The sequence below is a fragment of the Sturnira hondurensis genome, unplaced genomic scaffold, assembly GCF_014824575.4.
Source record: "Sturnira hondurensis isolate 20B ecotype Veracruz unplaced genomic scaffold, ASM1482457v3 Scaffold0002840, whole genome shotgun sequence".
Lineage (NCBI taxonomy): Eukaryota > Metazoa > Chordata > Mammalia > Chiroptera > Phyllostomidae > Sturnira > Sturnira hondurensis.
The window spans coordinates 13,860,793-13,884,939 of NW_028075471.1; the positions used below are offsets into that span (position 1 = coordinate 13,860,793).

The 24,147-nt window shown below is 37.9% G+C and overlaps 1 protein-coding gene across 1 annotated transcript in view; it reads right to left on the reverse strand.

Moving 5' to 3' along the window:
• SUCLG2 (succinate-CoA ligase GDP-forming subunit beta) overlaps positions 1 to 24,147 on the reverse strand; it is a 267,662-nt gene that overhangs the window by 107,769 nt on the left and 135,746 nt on the right. Inside the window, exons 5-8 of the mRNA XM_037040913.1 lie at positions 23,373 to 23,525; positions 21,353 to 21,442; positions 10,775 to 10,871; positions 1,812 to 1,973 (exon numbers count right to left, since the gene is read on the reverse strand). Coding sequence (XP_036896808.1) covers positions 1,812 to 1,973; positions 10,775 to 10,871; positions 21,353 to 21,442; positions 23,373 to 23,525 — 502 coding nt within the window. The remainder of the gene's footprint in view (positions 1 to 1,811; positions 1,974 to 10,774; positions 10,872 to 21,352; positions 21,443 to 23,372; positions 23,526 to 24,147) is intronic.

The following is a 24,147-nucleotide window of genomic DNA, read 5'->3' on the forward strand; positions in this document are numbered from 1 at the left end:
TTTTAATATCCTTTAAGAGACTTAAGTAAAAATGGAATTCTTTTAATTTTTTGTTTGCTGAGAATACATCCCTTTGACTGTGGCAACCCTCTGGGGCTGAACCATGCGCATCTCAACTTCAACTTCAACAGGATTCCACCCACTTTCACACTGATCGCAACCACCCATGTTTACATGTCATCAGAATGAAGCCAGAAAACAAACAAATGACAACTCAAACAATATTCCTAGCCCCCTGTTCCTTATCCAACATAATATTAAAAATGTTCAGTAGCAACCTGATCAGTACAACTAGAATCAACATGTGCTAACATTTCAGGAGTTTTTTCTTTAAAAACCAAGTAAAGAGTTTTAACATCAAATTCTTATTTTCTATAATTAAGTTTTATTGATCAGTTGTACTTCTTTTGTTTCTTATGCTTAATTATATGAAATTACTTTCCTCAGGTTAGAAAAGGAAAGGCAAGAAAAGGGAAGGGAAAGGGGAAAGGAACAGAAAAGAAAGAAAAAGTAAAAGAAAAGAAGAAAGCAAATCTGAACTCAGCAGAAACTCTCAAGGTGAAGTACCTTTCACTTTTGTTTCTGACCCTTCAATTCCCCAGATAATTGAACTGTGACTAATTTAATAATTTTTGGATCAACTAAAACAAAAATGGTTTATATAGGATCTTAAAGCAATTTAAAACGTGTTGGCTAAGTTGGTCAAATCATTCACACTGATACAGAGGGTACAAAGAATCTGTATTTAATATGTTCTCAACACACCATTATAACTTTCTCCTTTCCAAATGCCTACAAATACTGAGAGCACATTAGCTTATCAAGGTCAGAATGATGTGAGTGGTGGGTATATCCCAGCTATTGCTCCAATACAAAGCAAGAGCTTTTGGTATCACTTGTAAATGGATGCCATTTTCTATTGTACTGAATGGTAAACTGTTGGATGAGGCTTGTTCTATTCTGAATATAATAATACTATTGGTTTAATAAGCTACAAATCATTTTTATTTTATTTCCATTAAAATTAAGATCTCAGTTCCCAGTGTAATAAATTGGTTCCACCATAACACAGAAGCATATAAATATGAGTATTATATACTACAGACAATAACAAAAGTTGTGTTACCTCTTTAGAAACATTCTTATCTCAACTGAATAAGCCATTTTCACAAATTTAGGTGAGTATGACAAAATCAACTGTTTTATTAACAAACTGATACACTAGATTAAACATTTTATCATTTGGTTATCAAAGAAGCTGAAATTTGAGAATAATAATTAAAGTATTTGTTCTCTTCTATTTCCTCTAGAAAGTAATTTTATCCGAACCCACATTTCAGAATAGTTCCTACCATATTGACAGTGCCTGGGACAGCAAAGGTTCCAGTTTTTATTAAGCTAAGTTTAACTGAGATGCTTTAGAATAATGGTTCTCGACTCGGGTAATATTGCCTATCAGAAAACACTCTGCAATGTTTGGAGACACTTCGATTGCCACAAGTAGAGTGTGCTAGTGGCCCCTAAAGGCCAAGGGACACTGCTGAACACCTTACAATGCACAGGACAACCCCACGGAAAAGAATGCCCCTACTTAAAATGTCAATAGTGCCAGAGTTGAGAAACCTTGTTTAAACCAGTGACCAGTGACTAAAATAAACTTTGAGAAGAAACTTTGAATTGGATCCTAAGACTTTTGGGTACAAAAATATCTTATGTTTACTTGACATTAGAAAATAACATGTCAGAAATCAGTACTTCCTGAACTCTGCAAAAATCCACAAATCATTCTTTTGATATCACTGATTTCTTACCAAAGCAAGCAATATTCCCATCCAGTCCTATGTACTTTAAATCATATCTGGCAGCTTCATTTTCAATGGGCTCATTTTCTGATCCATCGTCCATAGCAAATATGTCCTTCTGTCGGAACTCTGCGTTGTCATCAAAGTTTATTTTGGCATCAAAACAGACAACTAAATTTAAAAAAAAAAGAAGATACATGAAAATCTCTTATGATCTATAATTAAGTCCTATAGGCTTGCAGGCACAGGAGAAAAGTAAAAGATATTTTCACCCTATCTCATAATATGGACAGGAAAAGCTGTTGTGGCTTTCTTGACCTTAAACTTCAGAGCTACAAAGACAAATATGAAATGGTTCCTGTTCTCAAGGGACTTACATTCTTACAAGGAACACAGTAACCTACATCTGTTGGTCTCTATTCCAGAAAATAATGTAAGTTGCTATTACTCATTAGAAGCTCAGACTGCCAGGTACATAAAGCTTTGATTACCTATTCCTAATATATATTTCTTATTTTTAGTAATTAACCATGATCATCACCTTTCCCTTTGATGCAAAAGACACTAGACATGAACAATTAATTCTGTTTTTGTTTTTCTTCTGACGATGAAGAGTAAAGGCTTTATTTAATCTGTATGCTTATCAGCATTTCTGAAAGATGTTAGAGAAAGGCAAATGGTAGCTTTGATTAACAAATTTATAATAACTGACTTGCTCTCTAGGCCTCAGTTTTCTTACTTGGAAAATGGAAATAATCCCTAGACTGCTGATATACTTATTTTAGGATTTACTAAAATAGGTATCATCATCTTGATGTGTGCAGGACATGACTCTCTCGATTCAAGTTATAAAACACTAAGAGACTACGAGTGGTCAGATACAAGCAAGGTTGCCAGGCATCATCAGTAACTCCATCCCCACTCCCTGGTGCTGCTGGGACTCTCTTAACACTGTCTGTGGCCCAGGGCCCTGGAAACAGTGAAATTCGCTCAGTGCTAAGGATGGACTGCAGAATGCTTTCCTGATTTAAAGGAGACCTGATCTCCCATATACACAATCAGGGAGACAGTGCAGTGAGGTGGGGTGGTGCAATAGTTTCTGGGATCTGATCTCTTTTACTATATCTACTCAGGGTAGAAGTTAGTTATCTATGTTGCCATTCCATCATAACTTCCTTTACTTTATTTGGGATACTGATAGGCAGGGATTGTTGACCAAGAATTCGCAGATGCTACTCTTCTCCTACAGCATCAGAGATAGGCACCTAACTCTTAAAAGGGAAACAACGACCCTGGCACATTTCAATCAAAAGCAATGACTGTAGTCTGTGGATCCCATTTGTTTCCTATGGAAAGAAAATATCATTACATTATGACATCCTTGGGTTAAAGACCCTAGGGAGTGGTTTTCCCCAAGGGTCTCTCTACCATAATCAAGTACTTTGATACTAATCTGTGCAGATCTAGCATATAGACATCTAAGAATGCTCAGCATAAATAAAAAAGTCCAAACCACAAATTACTTAAAGTACCACTGACTGACAAGAGAGGATCTTGCATGGAAGTTAATGTCTGCCTGAGTCCTTACTCTTGCCACAAAATGTGCAACCACTTTACCCACATACTGTGAATACATGGAGCAAATGAGTAATTACTTTCCAGGACACTGAAATCTTAATGATGGAATCTTACAATTACCATAGGAATTGGTCAATGTTCTCTGCTTGCTACAATGGCATTTTCTCAGCAGTTAATGACCTGTGTAATAATCAATAGTAAAGCAACTTCATTCTTGGCTGTCCACTGGGTTTATAAATACATTTTAATTAATTTATTAGTAACTGTAGCTCCTCCATTACTCATTGGCAAGACTATTTGTAACTGACACCTTTGAAATGAATGGGCAAAAAGTACCAAATTGACTTCCTAAGTGAAGAGTTTCAAATAAAAGAATTCTTGGTCAAGATCAATAAACTAGTAAATCAAAAGAGGTCCAGGCTGATCTTTGCCCCTGACAAAGACTATAGTTACAAGCAACCTGAGAGAGAGCATAATTAACAGATATGGATGCAAAATTCAGAAGGCAGGCCCAGCTAAACATCTGCAAACCCAGATTTTCAAGATGTGGTATGATGTATACGCCAAACACAGAAATGAGCTGACTACTTGGGGACCACCCTGCGAGAACTTTTAAGTTTAACCAGAGCTCCAAGGTGGTGACTGTGGGATGAAAAGGATACCTATCAGGAGGAGCAAAGATGTATATCTACAAGTATCATATTTGTGGGATAAAAGGTGTTATCTACAATGGCTCCTTGCTTATTGTTCCTCCTGCAGAGAAAACCAAGTGACATCCCTAGGTCAATGTATGTATCCAAGTACTTTGGAAAGTTAAATACCTACACAAATAGTCAGGGGACTTAGGAGTTAAGAAAAGTAATCTAAAACTGAGTTGCCATCCTCAAAGCCCAAATCTTTTGAGGGGTTGGAATGAAGGGAATAAGGACTGAATGGGAATAAGAAGGTACATGGCTGCCATCAGACATGTATTTATTATACTTGTTTAATATTTTAGAAGTAGTCCCGAACATACAAAGTGCTTCCTTGTTTTGCTACTTCAGTTTATGATGTTATCTCCTAAAAGTTTTTCTTTGAACTTGACCACTTAATATACTCTAACATCAAAAACACCTGTCTGTATGAGTCACAACTCTGGCACCTCCTAGTTGTCAGCCAATCACCTCCTAGTCAGGCAGCCAATCACCTCTTTTAAGCCCAGCAGCCTTATATATAAAATGGGGAGCAGAGTATTTTGTACTGCATGGTGTTGCTGGAAAGAAGGTATGCAAAGCACTCAGCCTCCCAGACAACCGGCACTCACGGGCCATTATCACTACCACTGCCACTCTCTCCACACACAGTGCTTTCATGCACTCAGAGCTTCCTGCTGCTGCAGCCCAGGCTATACAGGACTCTCCTCTCTTCTTCTCACTTAAGATAACCTGCACTTTGTCCATTCCCTTATAATCCTAAACTTCTGCTTAGAATAAATCTAAACTAATGCCTGGGGGAATTTATATTTGTACAGGTTACAATGGTTTTTCAACAAAATGCCACCTTCAGAATCCAAATATGTGTCTAAGAGAGTTCATGCACTTTCTTATTCCCCTCACTCCATAACCCCCCCCCCAAAAAAGATCTAGACTTTGAGGGTAACAACTCAGTTTTGGATTACCTTTCTTAACCCCTAAGAATTTTCTCACAGAAAGAATTTTAACAGATGGCATTTCAGGCTTGGTAATTGACAAAGAAGGACATTTTCTCCTAAAGGATGAAGGGGATGGCTTTATTGACCCTCAAATCACACTCACCACTTCATAAGGCCAGGGTGGCTACAGATTCATATGTAACAGCCCCAAGAGAGAGTCAAAGTCAGGGGTGGCTAAGCATGTTGCCTCAGGTCAGCTCACTGCCTGATTCTGTGAACTGGGTTTTACTAGAATGAAACTGCATCAGTTCATTTACGTATCTCTGTGGCTCCTGTCCCAGGAGTCCCACAGCACAGATGAATAAGTTCAACAGAGATCATCCAGCCCACTACAGAAAAGGGTTGCTCATTCCTGCTAAGTCGCAGTGCTTGTCACAGTAGTACCCTGCTTTAACTGAGAAAGTAGCCTTAGGTACCATGTTTCTTATGGTGAGTGAGAAACTTAGGAAAGTGCATCCTACTAGCTTGAAAACAAACAAAAAAAGCATAACAAAAAATAAACAAAAGCTTGCAATTAGCACAAAAGTAGATTAATCCCTGAATACTGACTCATTCTTACATGCCTATTTGCCCCTGTAGGACCCCTTCAAGTACGTGCTGAGAACTGGTGTGTTAAAAATGGACTGATGTCTCTTTCATCAGCACAGCAAGAAAACAAACTTGCTTGCTCAAACCTTAGGTTTTTCATTTAATAAGACCACAAACTATGGTAAAATATGTTTTTAGAGATGTTTGGTTCAGACACGAAGATTTTCAATGTCACAATAATAAAACTTCAATTCTTTAGAAAATTCAACGTGAACAAAAGCCATTCTGTGTACAAAGTAGGTGAAAAACACACCTATTAATATTTATAAAACAATTTTCACCATCAAAAGCACATTGTTACATGCTTGATAGGTTATACAAATGAATTTTCTTTCTGAGCAAATATCAAAGAAAGCTGCAGCACTTATATTCACAGGGTGTTTTTGTTGTTTTGTTCTGTGGTATAAGATTCTGTGAGCTGCTAATTCAACAACCTCCATGAAGAACATGACTGGCAGTTGGCAGCCTCTGACCCCAGAGTTTTACCAGAAGAATGTGCCATGGAATGAAACAAAAGAAAACGACATTTCGGAGGGGGAACTCACACACAAAAGAAACATAAAAACAGCAGGAAATAAGACCGTCATAATTAGTTTGAAAAATAATCTGTCTTCAAGCAATGTACTGCATTTGATTCGTGACAAATAACTATAATGTGCTATTGAAATGCACCTTGCCAAAGTGGCCTTAAAATGCTGATACTTTTAAATTGGTCCCACTTTCCATTAAATATTGATGTTCCAGGAGTTTTAAACTTTTTAGAACTTTCTTTTAGTTGCTGTGAAAAGAGAAAATAGACATGAGGAGTGATGGGGGTTTGGGGACAGGTAGAGAACTGAAAATGTTCTTGAAAATAGAAGTCCTATGTATAAAGACAGAAACAGAGAAACACCCACCAACAACACGGGCACTTGCTAACACAAGTAACAGGGTTACTGTTTAGGGAAATTAATCTGAAGTAAGAAAGGGATGCAATATTCCAGTGAACTTCAACCCAGCCTTAAGTTAGTTTTCATGGAATTTTGGCCAGATAGTCACAGTTCTAAACGGGGTTTCATTCCTTTAGCTTGGTGAATGGATTTGTGTTCCAACGGACAAAGATGCCCTAGAGGAGGTATTCTTAATCTGGGGACTACTGACATGTTGCACGAGACCACTCTCTGATGGGAGGTGCTATGCTATGCACTACCGGATGTTTGACAACATCCCGGGCCTCTACCCCCTAGAAACAAGTAGCAACCTGCACCTCAAGTTGTGACAAACAAAAACGGATGTTCACTAGACTTACTGTAGTTATGTTATATACCTGAAACTAACATAATGTTATAGGTCAATTATATCTGAATGAAAAAATGTTTTTAGACATTGCCAAAGCCAAATGTCCACCTTTTCCATTGAGAAACATTATTTTAAAGACAGGAGGCTATGTGCAAGAAGATCTGGCTGAAAGTGGGAAGAAATAAAATAAGACATAAAATCCCAGTGGCTTACAAAATAAGAAAATGGGTGAATGAATAAGTTGATAAATAATAAAAAAAAACTGTTCCTAACTTGGCCACAATTTAATGAATTAATTCTAGCACTGCAATAGGACAAGCAAAGAAAATAGTTAAGTTCTCTTTGACTAATACAATTTATTTTCATTTCAATAAGTTAGGTCATCCCAGTAGAAATGTTCTAACTCAGTGTCCCCTTTTCCATCAAGAAACTGCCTTTCTCCTATACCATGTGAGTCCAGCTGTGGCTGGTCTAGGCATGAACATGTGACCCAAGCAGCCCTGGTAAGAATAGCCTGAAAGGTTGCTATGGTTACTGGAGGAGCTTCATGAGGACTAGAGCACTCTGCTGACAAAGCACAGATTCAGAGGTGAGCAGGGCTGAAAGGACCAGAGAATCCCGGATTCCCTTCATGAATGAAGCTAGTCCACTCCTTAAGACTTACCCTGTTATATGAGTAAAATAAGTACACCTCCCCCACTGTGGACTTTTTCACAAAAACTAGGCTGATGGAGGCTTCTATCATTAATAACCATTATAGGCCTAACTGGTAGTCACTAAACTACTTACAGCAACAGTGCCAAATCATATTCTTTGAATCAGGTTATAAATCATGTTGGAAAAAAACATTCCTAGACAGTTCTTTCTCAATGCCAAGAATGTCCCATGGGTGACCCAGCAGCACAGATATATCAAGGCTATTGCTCCCATTCAATCCAGAATCATCTTCAAACACATGACCAAGCACTTGGATTTTTAAAAAACGTTCATCAAGCAATGGAAAACTGAAAAAATTATCTTACAAAGATGCTCTATAATGAATAAGATTAAAGTAAAAATGTTTGGTGTGATGCCTAGCTCCCTAAACTTCTAAATTAAAAGAGTAATTATTAAACCGAAGTTTCAATGTGAAGGCTTGTATGTTCTCCTATTACTGATGTAAATGGAAAAATTAAATATTAAGATTATCAATATTGCTAAGATGTAAATGATTGCTTTCACAGCTCCTAAACAGAGGACTGCTCTAGGGGATTGTGAAAATGATGAAGATCAATGTGCACATTGGTCATTAATCACCGTTTCCTAATTGGGTTTAATTTGACTTCTGATCATTAGACTCATAAACCAACACACTCATTTAATTGTAATTAAATTCAATAGCTGAACTTTTACGGTACAATGAACAAATTAAGAGCTACATAATTTTGCTCTTAAAAATATTACATAAGACTTATGTTTTAATGAACTGTATACATGGAATGTATTTTATGACGAATCCTTCAAAAAAGCTCAAGAATTTTTGTCTTAACAATTAAAAAGAAATCTACAGATTTTACAAGGTTTTACAAATACCCTGTAGGAAAAGGTTTTCACACCGGTTCCCTGCTGCCAGACCACATTCTGTGACTGACAACTTCCCAAAGGACTGAATGAAAATAGTATTACAGCCTAATTTTTATCCCACTCCGTGGCTGAATTTCCATTTTTTTAATATGCAATAACCAGGTTGCTTGTTCATACTAGTTTGAAAAGCAATATATGACCTTTAGGAAAGTATATTGAACTTCTTTGTCTTTCATTTCTTGGATTTAATTATCAGCCACTCAGTGCAGCATGAATTTTGACTGATAGTCCCAAACTGGAACTACTTCTGGATCAATCAGATGAAAGCAAATTAAGAGTTTAATAGGAAAAAAGAAAAAAAAGGCAGGTCACTATAAGTTAGCCAGGCATATTAAAACCAACATACAAAACATGGGTTCGAATCCCAGCTACTTGCTCACATGGGAGTTAATTTTTCAGTCCTCTCTATAAAACAAAAACAACACTCCTAACTGCACAGTTGCTGTAAGTAATAAAAAAGAATATAAGTAAAAGTTTATCATAGTGCTTGACACAGAGTTCAAAAACGAGTTCAAAAGTTCAAAAGACTTCCTGTCTATGATATACTAAAGACATTTCACAGCCAAATTTTAAATGTTTTAAAAATATTTATGAACAAGGTAGTTTGTTTATAAATGATTTTTATCTGGCGGTCACTTGTGTAAACCATGAAACATATTTTCCATTACTTCCTCAACAAGAGCTCTTTGCCTATCCTAATTTGAAATGTTTAAAAGAACAACAACAAAACAAATAGACAAAACGATAAAGTCTACACCCTTCCTGGACGACTGACGTACCTCAGAAAAGGAATTACATTTTATGAATGTCAGGAACTACATTTTATCATTGTGTTTGACAGTGGATGCTTACACAAACACCACTCACCTCATTCTGACAGCCACCCTTTTGGAGAAAAGAAAAACAAGGAAAAAAAAGGAACAACCATGAGATTTAACTTAGGTCTGTGGCCAGGAATAAAGATCCTGAATCTGAACCCAGACCCCTCTCTAAAACACTGAATACTCTTCCCAAACATCATTCACACATGGGTATCTGACAGCGGTTTGGGGACAAGTGGGCAAATACAAGGTGCTAGGGCAAAGGTCTCCTGAGGGGCCTCTTCCCATCGATCTCATGATCCCCTCTCTGACCTGGGGGCACAGTGCACTCTTTCTTATATTTGGCCATCCCTGTCATCAGGGGATCTGGGAATGGGGTAAGTGGACAGGAATATTCACTATTGTTTCCTTTGTTCTTTTGTTCAGACAGAGCTGTACTTGCAACAGACAGCTCTGAATTAAAGAATAAAAACACACACAAACAAACACAAAAGCCCCATTCATCTTGGTCTACAACTTGGTTGTATTTGCAAATAACAGATCACTTCATTTACCAATCGAATGGCAAATCCCTATTTACTGACTGCCCACAACACTCCAGGTAGCATGCAAGACATTGAGGGTAAAATGTCCTGAAAGAGACAAGGTTCATGGAACTGGCTTTCTGGTATCACTACCTCATCTACCTTATACTCCTAATGATATGCACAAACACAAGCTTTGGATATTGAATTAATAAATATTATCATTTAATTAATATGTTAATAACAATAGAGAATTATTAAATACTTTATGTATGGAGAACAAAGTGCTAGTGGTGAGTGCTGAACTATAACAGTTATTTATACTCTTCAAGTACCTGATGGATAAGAAAAGCCTTCCTCACAAAAATGCCTCCTTCTGAAGTGGAAGGTCATAATCAAGTCAGGTGAAACAGTTGGATGGTGGGGCATCAGGGGCTTCATCAAGACGATATACACCCAGCAGGTGACACAAGTGAACTCACATAGATGAGGACAAACTAAAAAGCTTCAGGTGGGTCATGAAAGCAGGCACATTCATCCATCCCAATGCAGTGGCTCCTGTTTTCACCCAAATCTTTACCATAGTGACTGGCCTCAAAAAATAATGGGTTGCTGGAGGATGGATGTCTCTAAATAAACAAGAAGTAGCCTCCTCTGAAGCTTGGCATTTGTTTACAAGCAAATTCAAGTGCTAAAATGTTCAACTACACCACGGGAGCATTTGAAACTACAGCAGAAATTAAATTACCGAAAAAAAATTAATGCAGAGCTGCTACTTCAGTATTTTGTACAATTTAATTTATACTTTGCATACATAATTATAATCATTTGTTTTCTCTCATTTATTTATTTATTCATTTATTTATTTACCTTGTCCTTCTGGAGTTTCACCAAAGGGGTTCACTTCCACCTGAGTAGCATCAATTTTCAGGAAGAGATTATATAGCTTCTTAATTTGATCTGCAGCCTAAATGTGATCAAGTGAAATGAAATTACACCAAAGCAGTAAAAGAACATTTATTCTGCTGGATTAATGAAACATTACAAATAACATGCTACATCTCTATTTTCTGTTAGGTTTTCTGAAGGGAAAAACAGAAAAGCATAATAGTTGTTTTAATTTCCACTGCTATTCATCAGGAGGAATTGCTCAACTTTCCTCCAGACACCACAACAGATCATTATCAAAAAAGCAAAATACTTTCAGTATGGCCTAAAGTGCTGTGCATCTTTCTGTAAATTGTCATGTCCGTATTAGCCCAGCTATGCCACAACCTGAGCTACAATAATTAACACAAACAAGTTTTAAGTAAAAGGTAAATATGATTTTGAGAGTTTATAAGGACTAGGCTTTCCTAATTATGCTGAAATAAAAGCCATTATATCCATCAATCCAAACCTATGATCTGTGAAACAACAATTATTGTATCTAATGGAAACTGTTGCAAGAAGAGAAGAGGAAAGTCCTACACAGTGCAGTTAATGAACAGCACTTCACATGGAAAACAGTTTGTTTCAAAGGCACAAACCACAGAGAGAAAGAATATCCAGTTTTCCCCATGTTATGTCCTACCTCATTTTTCTCACTCTGCTTGAAGTTCACTCATTCACTTTCAAACAAGATTTATAAACTGCCTCTGTCTCAGCATGCTGGCATTGTGTGAACCGGGGCTCGGGTAAGAAGAGGTTGAGAATGAGACATGACACAGACCTGGAAGGCTCATAGCTACAGCGTTCACAGCCTAAGGCGTGCTGTTCACAGCAAGGCTGTGCAGTCACAGCTGAATGTCGGCCATCAGTCTCATTCCTGATTCCATCTTACTTCCTAGTCATGGCTTTTGCTTTGCTGCATTTTTGCTTTTTGCTCCAGCCCTATATAATTTGTCCTCAGAAACATTATTTGGCTTTTTCCTATCTCTATTCTGTATATTGGAGCTGAATCTTAGAGACTGAGTTTCTAAGGCTCTTGGGCTCAGCTCTGCACATGGGAAGCAGCAGTGGGAGCCAGGAGATGGGGAGAGGCAAAGCCGGGTAATTTTCCCCCGTCTTTCTCCCCAAGGCAGCATCTCCTGCTCTGATTTTAGCTCCTACCAGGCAGGCCCATCAGGGCTCTAGCTTCTGTATCCTAGTGTCCAGTTAACACCACCAACTCCCCTTGCTCCCCAAGCATGCAGGTAACAACCAATAACTAACTACCTGTTGTTGTTTAGCTCCACACTGCCTCGCTCTCCATTCTGAAGCATTTGAGCTCTTACAACATCTATGTGACTATGTAACTGAATCCTCAGAATAAAATCCCACTGGAGCAAATACTGAGAGTGGTTTCTTTGTTCCAGTATTGACTGAAGAAATGGAGCTGGAACTCATTATTTATTTTATGTATATTTGCAAACTTTCTTAAATCCTAATGTGAAACCCAGAGGGCATAAATAAGCAGACATACATAAAGAGTAAAACTGAATATTTCTTAATGGGGGGGGGATAATACATGCATGACACAAAATTACCCCTCTCAGAGGGAAGCACATCAAAGTCTCCCTCTGAGCCTTCCTGGATTCCCTGGCCATGCAGCTCCCATTCAACTCCTATAGCAGCCACCTTACCACTTGGTGCTACCTTGAGAGATACTCTATGCATTTGCAAGAATGTGTATTTTCACTCATTTTTAATTAAAAAAAAACAAATTTGATTCTATACCTTCTTTCTTTTCTTAGTAGATTTTAAAAAGCCTTCATCAGCCACACAAATAGAGGGATCTTATTCTTTTAAGTGGCTGCATAATATCTTATTGCACAGATGTATCACAACTGATTTAACCTGGCTCTTTAATAATGGCCATGTGATTTCCAATTGTCTGACCTTCCTTCAAATGCCACCTGCCCTATCTCTGCATGCATACTCTACATGTGATTAAATACCCTCAGGATAACTTCCCAGCAGTGGAACAAAGAGGGGTGTGGGCATTTTAATAATAAAAGGTTATTAGAAATTGTATTGGTAAAAGCTGCCACTAAACCCCCTCCTACAAACCAGGTCCGTGGAGATTGCCATTCTAATCACAACTATCAGCCATCTGGATCCTGGCCGGCCTGCCAGGTGAAAATGCATATTCCATTTTTAGTTTTAATTTATATTACTCATAGTATGAAATGAATTTGAGAATTACTCTATGAGCTTAAAAGACATTTGTATTTCCTCTTCTGTGAATTCTTTCCATTTTTCTGTTGAGATGCTAAATCTTTATCTCATTAATTAATGAGGTATTGTTACATGAAAGAAATTAGCTCATTATCTTATATCAATAGCAAATACTCTTTTACCTCAGCTCATGTTGTTACTTCTCCCACATGAAAATTTAAGAATAAAGTCACTCTTTTCATTTCTTTTCTTTTATTTGTTAATACATTTTACTGATCATGGTGTAACAGCTGTCCTATTTTTCTGTCCCCTTTATTCCCCTGTGTTTTATACCCACCTCCCACCATCATTTCCCCACCTTAGTTCATGTCCATGGGTCATACATATAAGTTCTTTGGCTTCTCCATTTCCCATACTATTTTTAAATTTCCCCCTGTCTGCTTTGTACCTAGTATTTATGCTTCTTATTCCCTGCACCTTTTTCTCCCTCCTCCCCCTCCCCACTGATAACCCTCCACGTGATCTCCATTTCTGTTAATCTGCTCCTCTTCTAGTTGTTTGCTTAGTTTATTTTTGTTTTTTCAGGTTCCATGATTGATAGCTGTGAGTCTGTTGCCATTTTACTGTTCATATTTTTGATCTTTATCTTTTTCTTAGATAAGTCCCTTTAACATTTCATATAAATAAGGGCTTGGTGATAATCTCCTTGAACTTGACCTTATCTAAGAAGCATTTTATCTGCCCTTCCATTCTTAATAGTAGGTTTTCTGGACAGAGTAATCATGGATTAGGCCCTTGCATTTCATGACTTGGAATATTTCTTTCCAGCCCCTTCTTGCCTGAAGGGTTTCTTTTGATAAATCAGCTGATAGTCTTAAGGAACTCCTTTTTAGGTAACAGTTACTTCTACCCTTGCTGCTTTTAAGATTCTCTCCTTATCTTTAATCTTAGCTAATGTAATTATGATGTGCCTTGCTGTGTATTTCCTCAGTTCCAACTTCTTTGGGACTCTCTGAGCTTTCTGGGCTACTTGGAAGTCTATTTCCTTTGCCAAATGGGGAAGTTTTCCTTCATTATGTTTTCAAATAACTTTTCAACTTTCTTGCTTTTTCTCTTCTCCTTCTGGCACCTCCATGATTTGGATGTTGGAACTTTTAAAGTTTTCCTAGAGGTTCCTAAGCCTCTCATCATTTTTTTTTTTTTTTGAATTCTTGTTTCTTCATTCTGTTCTGGTTGAATGTTTATTTCTTCTTTCTGGTCCAAACTGCTGATTTGAGTCCCAGTTTCCTTCCCTTCACTGTTGGTTCCCTGTACATTTTCTTTTATTCCACTCTTCATAGCCTTCATTTTTTCTTCTATTTTGCAACCATATTCACCCATTTCTGTGAACATCCTGATTATCAGTATTTTGAACTGTGCATCAGATAGGTTGGCTATCTCCTCATTGCTTAGTTACATTTTTTCTGGAGTTTGATCTGTTCTTCCATTTGGCCCAAGTTTTTTAACTGGGCATGACTCTTACTTAGTAAGGGGTGGAGCCTTAGATATTCACCAGGTTGGGGCAACCCAGGTCTCTGCATTGTGACACAGTATGTGGGGGAGAGGTCCAGGAGGGAATAATGCCACTTGCTCAGCTCTCTGCCACCTTTCAGTCACTTCCTCCACTACCCATAAGCAAATTGGGCTCTTTTGGTGCTGATTCCCAGGTGGGTGGGTTTGTGTATGTTGTAGGACCCTGTGGATCTCTCCAGGGAACTCTACTGGGAAGCTGGGAGTTTCTCCTTCTGCCCCAACCCCCACAGAATTTTTCAGTCAGAGCTTTTGAGGCTTTAGTTCCCCATGCTGGAACCCTGGGTTGTGTGGTCTATCTCGCTCCTCAGTTTTCCCTTCTGGTTTACCCACATGCGAATGTGGGACTGTTTGGTCCTCTAGCCATTGCCTTGCCAGGAGTCCTCCTTGCCCCCTGCTGTCCATCTCTCCCGCTCCTACCAGTCTGGATGAATGTTTCTTCCTTAAGTCCTTGGTCGTCAGATAACCACACTGTTTCATTTTCTGGCAATACTGGTTATTTTTCTTAATTTTAAATTTTTTATTGTCCGTTTGGTTTTGCAAGGAGGCAAAGTATATCTATCTATGCCTCCATCTTAGCCAGAAGTCTGTCACTCTTTTCTTTTATAGCTTCTGCTTTGTGTCAGACTTTAAAAAGGCTGATACCACTTTGAGTGTTAAAACATCCTTCTATTATTTTTTCAAATACCCTTTAAAATTTCCTTTATTTGATGTTTACTTTCTAAAATTCCAAACATTTTATTTGAGCTACAGTGCAAACCTGATAAGTAGCACACTGTTGAAGGTGTTTTGTAGTTGTAAGGTTTTTCTAAGTCAAAAATATGCTTGCAGTGTGAGCTTCCTGAGAGATGCACACTGTCTGTCCTGGACACTACAGCATCCACTATTCCCATATGGCCTCTGCACAGGGACAACACTCAATAAACACTGCTTCAAGTAATGATTAAGAATAAGGAGAAACTACACAAGGGAAATAACATCTGGGTGCATAAATATATAAGATCTTTTCCCAGCAATTTCAAAACATTTTTAAATACACATACAATTTATTATCTCAACCATTTTTACATGTATGGTTCAGCAATGTCAAATATATTTACATTTTTGTGCAACGAAGCTCCAGAGCTTTTCATCCATCAAAATCAAAACTCTGTTCCCATTAAATGACTCCCCATTCCCCCTTCCCTAGCACCTGACAAGCACCAATCTATCTTCTGTCATGAATTCGACTGTTCAGATAGGCCATGTAAATGGAATCACACCCTTTTTATCTTTTTGTGACTGGCTGATTTCACTTAGTGCAATGTCCTCAAGGCTCAGCCATACTCAGCACATGTAAGAATCTCCTTCCTTTTTAAGACTGAACAACCTTCCATTTCATGTATAGATCACATTTTGATTATCCATTAATTCATCAATAAACACCTGGTTCACTTCAAAACTTCTTAAGCCTGTATCAACCTAACTTACAAGGAAGTCTGAATTTTCTGCACATTAATGCAATTGTAATTACATATTAAACAGCATTTGTGGGGTGGGGGGGGCTTTGCTGTTGTAATTGTTTATTCTTGTACAAAGACAAACTATAAACATGTTTTGAGCAGGGCTGAAGCATGATGAAATCTTGTTGCAAAATCTGCAAGGAAGAGCTAGCCTGGCTTGGAGAGAGAACATGCCTTATTCCACGAATGATACGCTAAGAGACTATGAGGGCTGGACGTGAGATATGTCAGTCTGACCAGGTGTAAAATAGGAAATGGCAAAGCCCGTGGCAAGGAGGTCAGCCCCACTGTTTTTTAAATGTGTTCAAATTTAAAAAATAAACTTAACGTTAATCAAAGAAAGCATTCTGCTAGGTAGCTTACAATCAGCCAGTTAGCTACTGCCACCTGAGTTTATAACCACACTATGCAAAAATGTGTTTTCTTCCATTTTGACACCAATTAATGTTATTTTAAGGTTGTTGTTTGTTAACTTAAAGTGAAGGTTGTAACAAACAATTAAAGAGTTAAAATGTCTAAAATCAAGTATCTTTGAGGTCATATGCCTGAAACCACGACAACTTATATCAAGTGTCTTTGAAAATGTTTTAACAAGTTAAAAAAATTTAACTACCCTTCTTGCATTCAAGACACTAATATCATCAACATTCACATATGGTTCTTAAAGTTGGACAGAGGTACGAACCACACATAGGTGTTAGAATGTGGTTTTAACTTGGACCATTCGATGATTTTCTCAGCTTCAACCTCAGAGGCACATGTTGACAACTCATGCTGCCAATGTTTTCAGAAATTAATAGTATAGAGAGTAACTAAGACACACTTAAGAAACCTGTGAGTTTTTCATCATATTCAGTTATCCCATGGCCTTAGTCTTTTTCAACCAATTCTTGCTGAAGTAAATTTTTGTTAGAAACATGTAAGTGGCAGTTTTTATGCAACGTGATATTTATTTTATTAAAACTTACATCACATTTTAGAGACAATGAGCATGAGTCACAGGAAAGATATAATTAAATTTATAAGATATCATTTTATATCTTGTTCTTCCATGAGTGAGGTACCTCCTCCAAATGCCTAAACCACATTATAGATGAAAACTAAGTAACTTTCAAAGTCACATTGACTTGATGGGACTTTTAAGATACCATCCCTTTACAAAGGATCAGCAATTGATAATCTTAATTATCATTTAAAATACTTTTCCTTCTAAGGTGCCTTCTCCACTAGCGTTCTGGAACATTTCACCAATCACTGTGGCCTGAAGAAGCATCTTAAAGCAGAGATCTCCAAATACACAATTTCTTGGAGCTCCTATGCCATACATTCCACTTTCCAGTCTACAAACATAACTGGTGTCCATAGATGAATATATCCCAACACATCTACTTCTGAGATCATACCCTCTCCCCTCCACACTCCCCTTCTCTGCAAGGATGCTGCCAGTAGGCTGACAACCGTCCACAGAGTCCCTGCCCATGGTTACTCACCACTGAGTGGCAGGGCGCAGCAGGGCAAGCAGCACCCATTGTGTTTTACAATGTGCTAATATTATTATTGCCTTCTCTAGAACTCTGTTATTTCACCTCCTGCACTTTCAAACTGTGTGATCAACAGTTTGGTCACACAGTTTGGACCAAGAGATTTGGTCCACTCCAGATTTATTCTCCTGAGGCGTCTCTTTAAAGTGAACATCCTCAATGTGTTATTGCACTTATTCATGCACTTGACAGCTGTTTCTTGGGCACTTAATATATCTGCAAAGCATGTTCCTGGCAAGACAACACTGAGGAAGATTGCAAAAGTCCATGCCATGGTGTACAATAGCATCCAGAAAAGGTGACTGCAAATGACTGAGAGCACCACAGATGTTCGAAGGAATGTGGAGTACAGAGTGACTGAGTACATGTGGAGCTCACTGCAGGGCAAAGCAACTACAGCACAGAGACTATGTGAGAAAGTGGCACCCAGTGACCACCAATCTTGCACAAGGAGCCTCTTAATAAATAAGTAACATAGTTATGCCCTCATACTCAAGTGAGAAAATCAAGCACTGTAGTCCTTACCCAGGAGTTGACTGGCACCTGCCCTTCAACAGGTCACTACCCTGGCACCTCTTTGCCAGTTTCAGAAATGGCAATTAGTTCCTCTAATTGTTCACTGAATCCTGACTGTATCTTCTATTGAAGTTTAGTCCTGGATGATCCTTTCCCTTTGACCTCCTGAGACTCTTCTTTTTGAGGGAACCTTTGTTCCCATCTTCAAGTGCTCTCTTAAGTTTTAAAAAGAAATTTATTGAATTTATTGGTGTGGCATTGGTTAATAACATTATATAGGTTTCAGGTGTACAATTCTATAATACATTATCTGTTTATGGTATTGTGTGTTCACCACCCAAAGTCAGGTCTCCTTCCATCACCATTTATCACTGCCTTTTCTCTCTTCTGTCTGCCCTACCTGCTTTCACTCTGGTAATCAGCATACTGTTGCCCGTATCTATGAGCTGTTGTTTTTTATTTAGTTTTGCTTAATCCCTTTACCACTGTCTTGTAAGTCCCCAACCTGCTCCCATCTGAAAGCTGTCAGTCTGTTCTCTGTATCTATGAGTCTGCTTCTATTTTGCTTTTTTGTTGCTGTTGTTGTTCATGAGATTCCACATATGAGTGAAATCAGATGGTATTTGTCTTTCTGACTGGCTTATTTCACTTTGCCTAATATTCTCCAGCTCCATCCATGTTGTTGCAAAAAGTAAGATTTCATTCCTTTTTGAAGCAAATGTACCACAACTTTTTTATCTACTCATCTGTTGATGGGCACTTGGGCTGCTTCCAAATCTTAGCTATTGTAAACAACCCTGCAATGGACATAGGGGTGGATATATTCTTTCAAATGACTGTTTCAGGGGTTTTTGGATATATTCCAGCAGTGGAAGTGCTGGGTCATAAGGCAGTTCCATTTTTCATTTTTTGAGGAAACTCCATAGTGCTTCCCACAGTGACTGCACCAGTCTGTATTCTTATCCACAGTGCAAGAAGATTCCCTTTTTTCATATACTTGCCAGGTAACATGTGTTTGTTGATTTATGGATGACAGCCATTCTGACAGGTATGAGGTGATATTTCATTGTGGTTTTAATTTTCATTTCTCTGATGATTAGTGATGTTGACTATCTCTTCATGCTTATTGGCCATCTGTCTGAATAGAGAAGTGTCTATTTGGGTCCTTTGCTCATTTTTTAATTGGATTTTTTTCTTGGTTGAGTTCTATAAGTTCTACATGAATTTTGAATATTAACCCCTTATCACATGTATCATTGGTGAATACGTTCTCCCATTCTGAGGTCTGTCTTTCTCACTTTGTTGATTTCCTCTGATGTGCAGGCTTTTTAGTTTAATGTAGTCCTATTTGTTTATTTTTTTCTTTTGTTTCCCTTGCCTGAGGATATATATCAGAAAAAATACTGTTACAAGAAATATCTGAGATTTTACTGCCTATGCTTTCTCTTAGAATTTTTATGGTTTTGAGGCTAACAGTTAAGTCTTTAATCCATTTTCAGGGTATTTTTTTCAGATTTTATTTATTTGTCTTTAGAGGGGAAGGGAAGGAGAGAAGGAGAGAAATATCAATGTATGGTTGCCTCTCATGAGTCCCCTGCTGGGAACTGGCCTGTAACCCAGGCATGTGCCTTGACTGGGAATTGAACCGCGATCCTCTGGTTTGCAGGCCCACCGCAATCCACTGAGCTACACTGGCCAGGGCATTTTCAGTTTTGGGTTTTGTGTGTGTGTGTGTGTGTGTGTGTGTGTGTGTGTGGTGTAAAAAGGTGGTCAGGTTTCATTTTTTGCACCTATCTGATCAATTTTTCCAACACCATTCATTAAAGAGACTATCATTACTCCATTTTATGTTCTTGCCTCCTCTGTCAAATATTAATTGACCACAAAGGCATGGGTCTATTTCTAGGTTCTCTATCTATTCCATTGATCTGTATCTGTTTTTATGCTAGTACCATGCTGTTTTGGTTACTATGGACTTCTAGGATAGCTTGACATCAGGTAGTGAGCGTGATTCCTAAAACCTTGTTCTTCTTTCCCAAGATTGCTGTGGTTTTTCAGAGTCTTTGTGGTTCTATATAAATTTTTGGAACACATGCATACTGAAAGTCTTATTCTGCTTCACTCTACAATGATTTGTTTTACTGTCACTCTTAAACTTATAGAAATAGAATCAATCAAAAAAAAGTATGGACCATAAGTAAAAAGTACAGCATGTACTGTTTTATTGGAGGAATAATACCCACCTAAATGAAAGAAAATGCTCTGTAACAATCCCAGAGCCCTAGGGTTAAACACACACACATTAGGTATACACACTTACATAGAGGATTCACTAAGTTCTTCTGATTTAGCTGTGGAACAAGGAGGCTGACTATGCAGACGCGCAGTCAGGCTCCATGGCTGGACGAAGGGCAGTGCTGGACTCTGATGCCCCAAACAGACTCTCCCTTAGCAATTCTGAGGTCAATTTTTCTGTCTTTGAAGCCAAGGGATATAATGACCAAATTGGCATGTTTCAAGTTGTTTTAAGTAAGTAAAAGATCAACTTTATGCCATTAACACTCATCTTAAATGGCCATTAGCTATGAAAGAATAACAATAAGTAATGTGCACTATTAAAAACAACAATAACTGACCTCTCTGAAGTACTGAATTAGCATTTTCACACATTAGTGTACTCAGTCCTCATAGCAACCCTCTCAGTTAGGATTTCATCATCCCCATTTGAGAGATGATGAAACTGACATTCAGATGGGCTGAATTGCACATGTGCTGGGTTACAGTACAGGCTTCAAACTCAGGTCAGCTTAACTCAACAGCCTGTGCTTCTAATACCACCACTATACCACCTTTTATAATTCATGGGCTGAAGCTGCAAGCTGTGAAGATAGAGAAACTAACGCACATAACAAAGTCTGTGTCTGTAGGAGACACACACACACACCCCTCACACACACATCAAGATATATACCCCCCACACATACACATCATAAACACCCTCTTTTGGAACACCAGAGAAATATTTTCATCATCATGAACAACTGGAGGAAAAGAATTACACAACAATAAACAACAATAAATTATCTGGTCTCCCAGTAATCGCAAACATTGGAGACAATTAAGCAAGTTCCAAATGTTTTCTGAAAGAAGTTAGACACACTGGCCTCCAATTGTGCAGGTACCTGGTTTTTTAAAGGCCCAAGGAATCCTAAATTTTCCGCCATCCGCTGAGCTTGGCTGTCCTTTACCCCATCAATAATGTCAATTTTCTCCTGGTAATAAACAAAATTCAGGTAGTCAAGTGAAAAGACTAACAACTTCAAAAGAAAATGCTTCCTATTTATTTGCAAATGAGTGATCAAAGTGTGGCACCTTTCCAGAGGTCTGAATGGGGCTAGCACAGCTGCCTATAGGGGGCAGACTTTAATTAGCAGACCATCTATAAAATAGCCTTTCCAAAAAGTGTGTAATTCTTCAGGGTGGCATGCTGACAAGATAATCCGATGCCAGTTTTCACTTTTAATTACTACACAGATGGCACTGATGAATATTTAGTCAGTTAATTTTTGTGACATCTTTTGGAAGGCTTCCAAAGTAAGGTTTTCTGGCCTAATATTGCTGTTAAGTTTAGAGCTTGTCACATAGATTAAATATTAGCTTATGATTTAAACACTCTAACAATGATGATAGTTATGAATACTTCAGCTCTACAAAGTGCCATTCTCTCCTAGATACTGAGCACTGTTCACATATGTACATTCTTTTACGTACTTTCAAATAAAATGGTTTATTTTAAATCACATTAATTTTGAAAATGGCTAGGCTTTACACGTATCACTCTCTGAAAGTTCACTTTACCACTTTGTTTTTACGTCTTTTCATGAATGAAAAGAATTTGAAGGGGATTTTTGCTTTTACAAAAAATAGCAAAAAGCAAAAAAAAGTTTACCTTTTGTTTTACAGCAACCCTTACAGAGGCAGCACAGCCTGAGCAGAGTAAGGGGCCCCACAAAGCTCCATCCCCAGAAACTACATTCTCCAGCTCAGCATCCAGCTACCTTTCCTAACTGCGAAGTGAGTCTGAGCTTCTGGGCTTTATCTCCGTTTACTTTGTGTATCCGTCAGCAAGATGTGTCCTAAGCTAAATGCTTCTTCTCTGTACACCATTTCAGCTTACAAAAGGTTTCATAGGAACACTCTACTTCTGAATAGCGGGGAAACCTGCATTAGTAAGCAAGCCTATAAAGTCTAAGGTTAACTTCTAAGGTAGTTAAGTTAAATATGAAACACTGGAAAAAATAATTCTAAAACAAATCACCAAAGTTATCAGTGCTTTACACAAAGAGATTCAAGAAATAAATTTCCCAATTTTTGAAGGAAAACAAAATCACTTTTGAAAAGAAATAATGAACATTTATACTACAAATTTGTAATGTGATTTTTTTGATACTAAGAACCCAGAATTAAAAACTGGAATTATAGTTCAGAAGGCCTTAGATTTGTTTTGCTCTTGATGAGGTAAGTTGAAAAGCATGTGATACACATCAATCACCTCATTCAATCCTCACAATTCTATGGGGTGGCAATACCCCATTTTCATTTTACTGATTCAAAAGTAAAGCTTAGAGACATTGGGAAACTTGCTGGCTAGTTAGGATTTGACCTCATATATCTTTGGTTGGAAACTAATCTTAATTTCAATAAAATGAAAAAGATTTAAAGGATTGAAAGAAACAAAGAATCTGGACCTCAGAAGGTTTCTATCTTACATCAGTATTATTGAAAGACATCAAGGTAATCTCTAGTTCACATCTGGTGTCCTTGGAGATTTTCTAGATCATACAAATTGTTAAATGAGTAATGTTAACCAAGAGGAAATGAAATATCACAGTCTGCTTCCATTGATTAATTCTTGGAGCAGGTTGGATGGAGAGGGATAAGGAAGAAAGAAGACAAGGCAGGAAGGAAGAAAGAAGGGAGGGTAGAGAAAAGCAAAAAAAAAAAAAAAGAGCTTGAATAGTGAATATCACTGTTGTACCCAACTTTCAACTGGATGACCAGGAAGAAAAAGGATGCAACATCTTCACACCTTAAATGCCAGAAGGAGATGAATTACTACATGCCTCAGACTTCACATTAAAAGTTTAACAGCTTCTGCTACAATCACTAATGAACACAGAATGGCCAGAAATCTAAACATACCTTAAAAATAAGTTCTGGATTTGAAGCCGCCACCTCTTCAATGTCCACACCCCCCTGGGGGCTGCCCACTAAGACAGGGCCATTGCAGGATCGGTCCATCAGAATTGCAAAATAGGTTTCCCTGGAAATGTCCAAGGCTTCAGCAACCATCACCTACCACATTAGCAGGAAAGTCCAATGAATTCAGCATCAAATGATTTCCACTTGGAAATCTACAAAAACTTGCCACACAAATCAAACAGCTTCATTTTCAGGCTCTTTGAACCCAGTGAATTAGCTTCCAGAGATTTTTGTGATCTCTGTTCTCAGGGTACACCATGCCCATTTTCACTCCTTAATTGATTCTGTTAATGTGTTCCAGTGACAGGTACTGGTTAGCCTCAAGGAACCTTCCCACTTTAATCATCTTTTGCTTCCTTGAGAAACCCTGACACTTAAGAAAAACTCCAGGGAAACAGCTGTTACTTTAATTTGACACATTAACAGTACATATATATTACCACACTGATTTTCCTCAAGTTGCTCTTGGCACAAAACCAAGTCTGGTTGCTAAAGAAGGATTCTTTTTACAGTATGTCTGATAGTTCAGATTTTTGTATACTTTGACTCTTGGTTCACAGTATCTATATTTCAATTTTTACTTTCTTTTAAGTGACTAATATAATATTTGCTTATTCAAAGTTAATGTCAATGGCACATGAAGTCCATAAAAGCAGCAGCACAAATACCTGTCCAGGACCCAGCAGTCAGCATGGTCATGCAACCATATGGAATC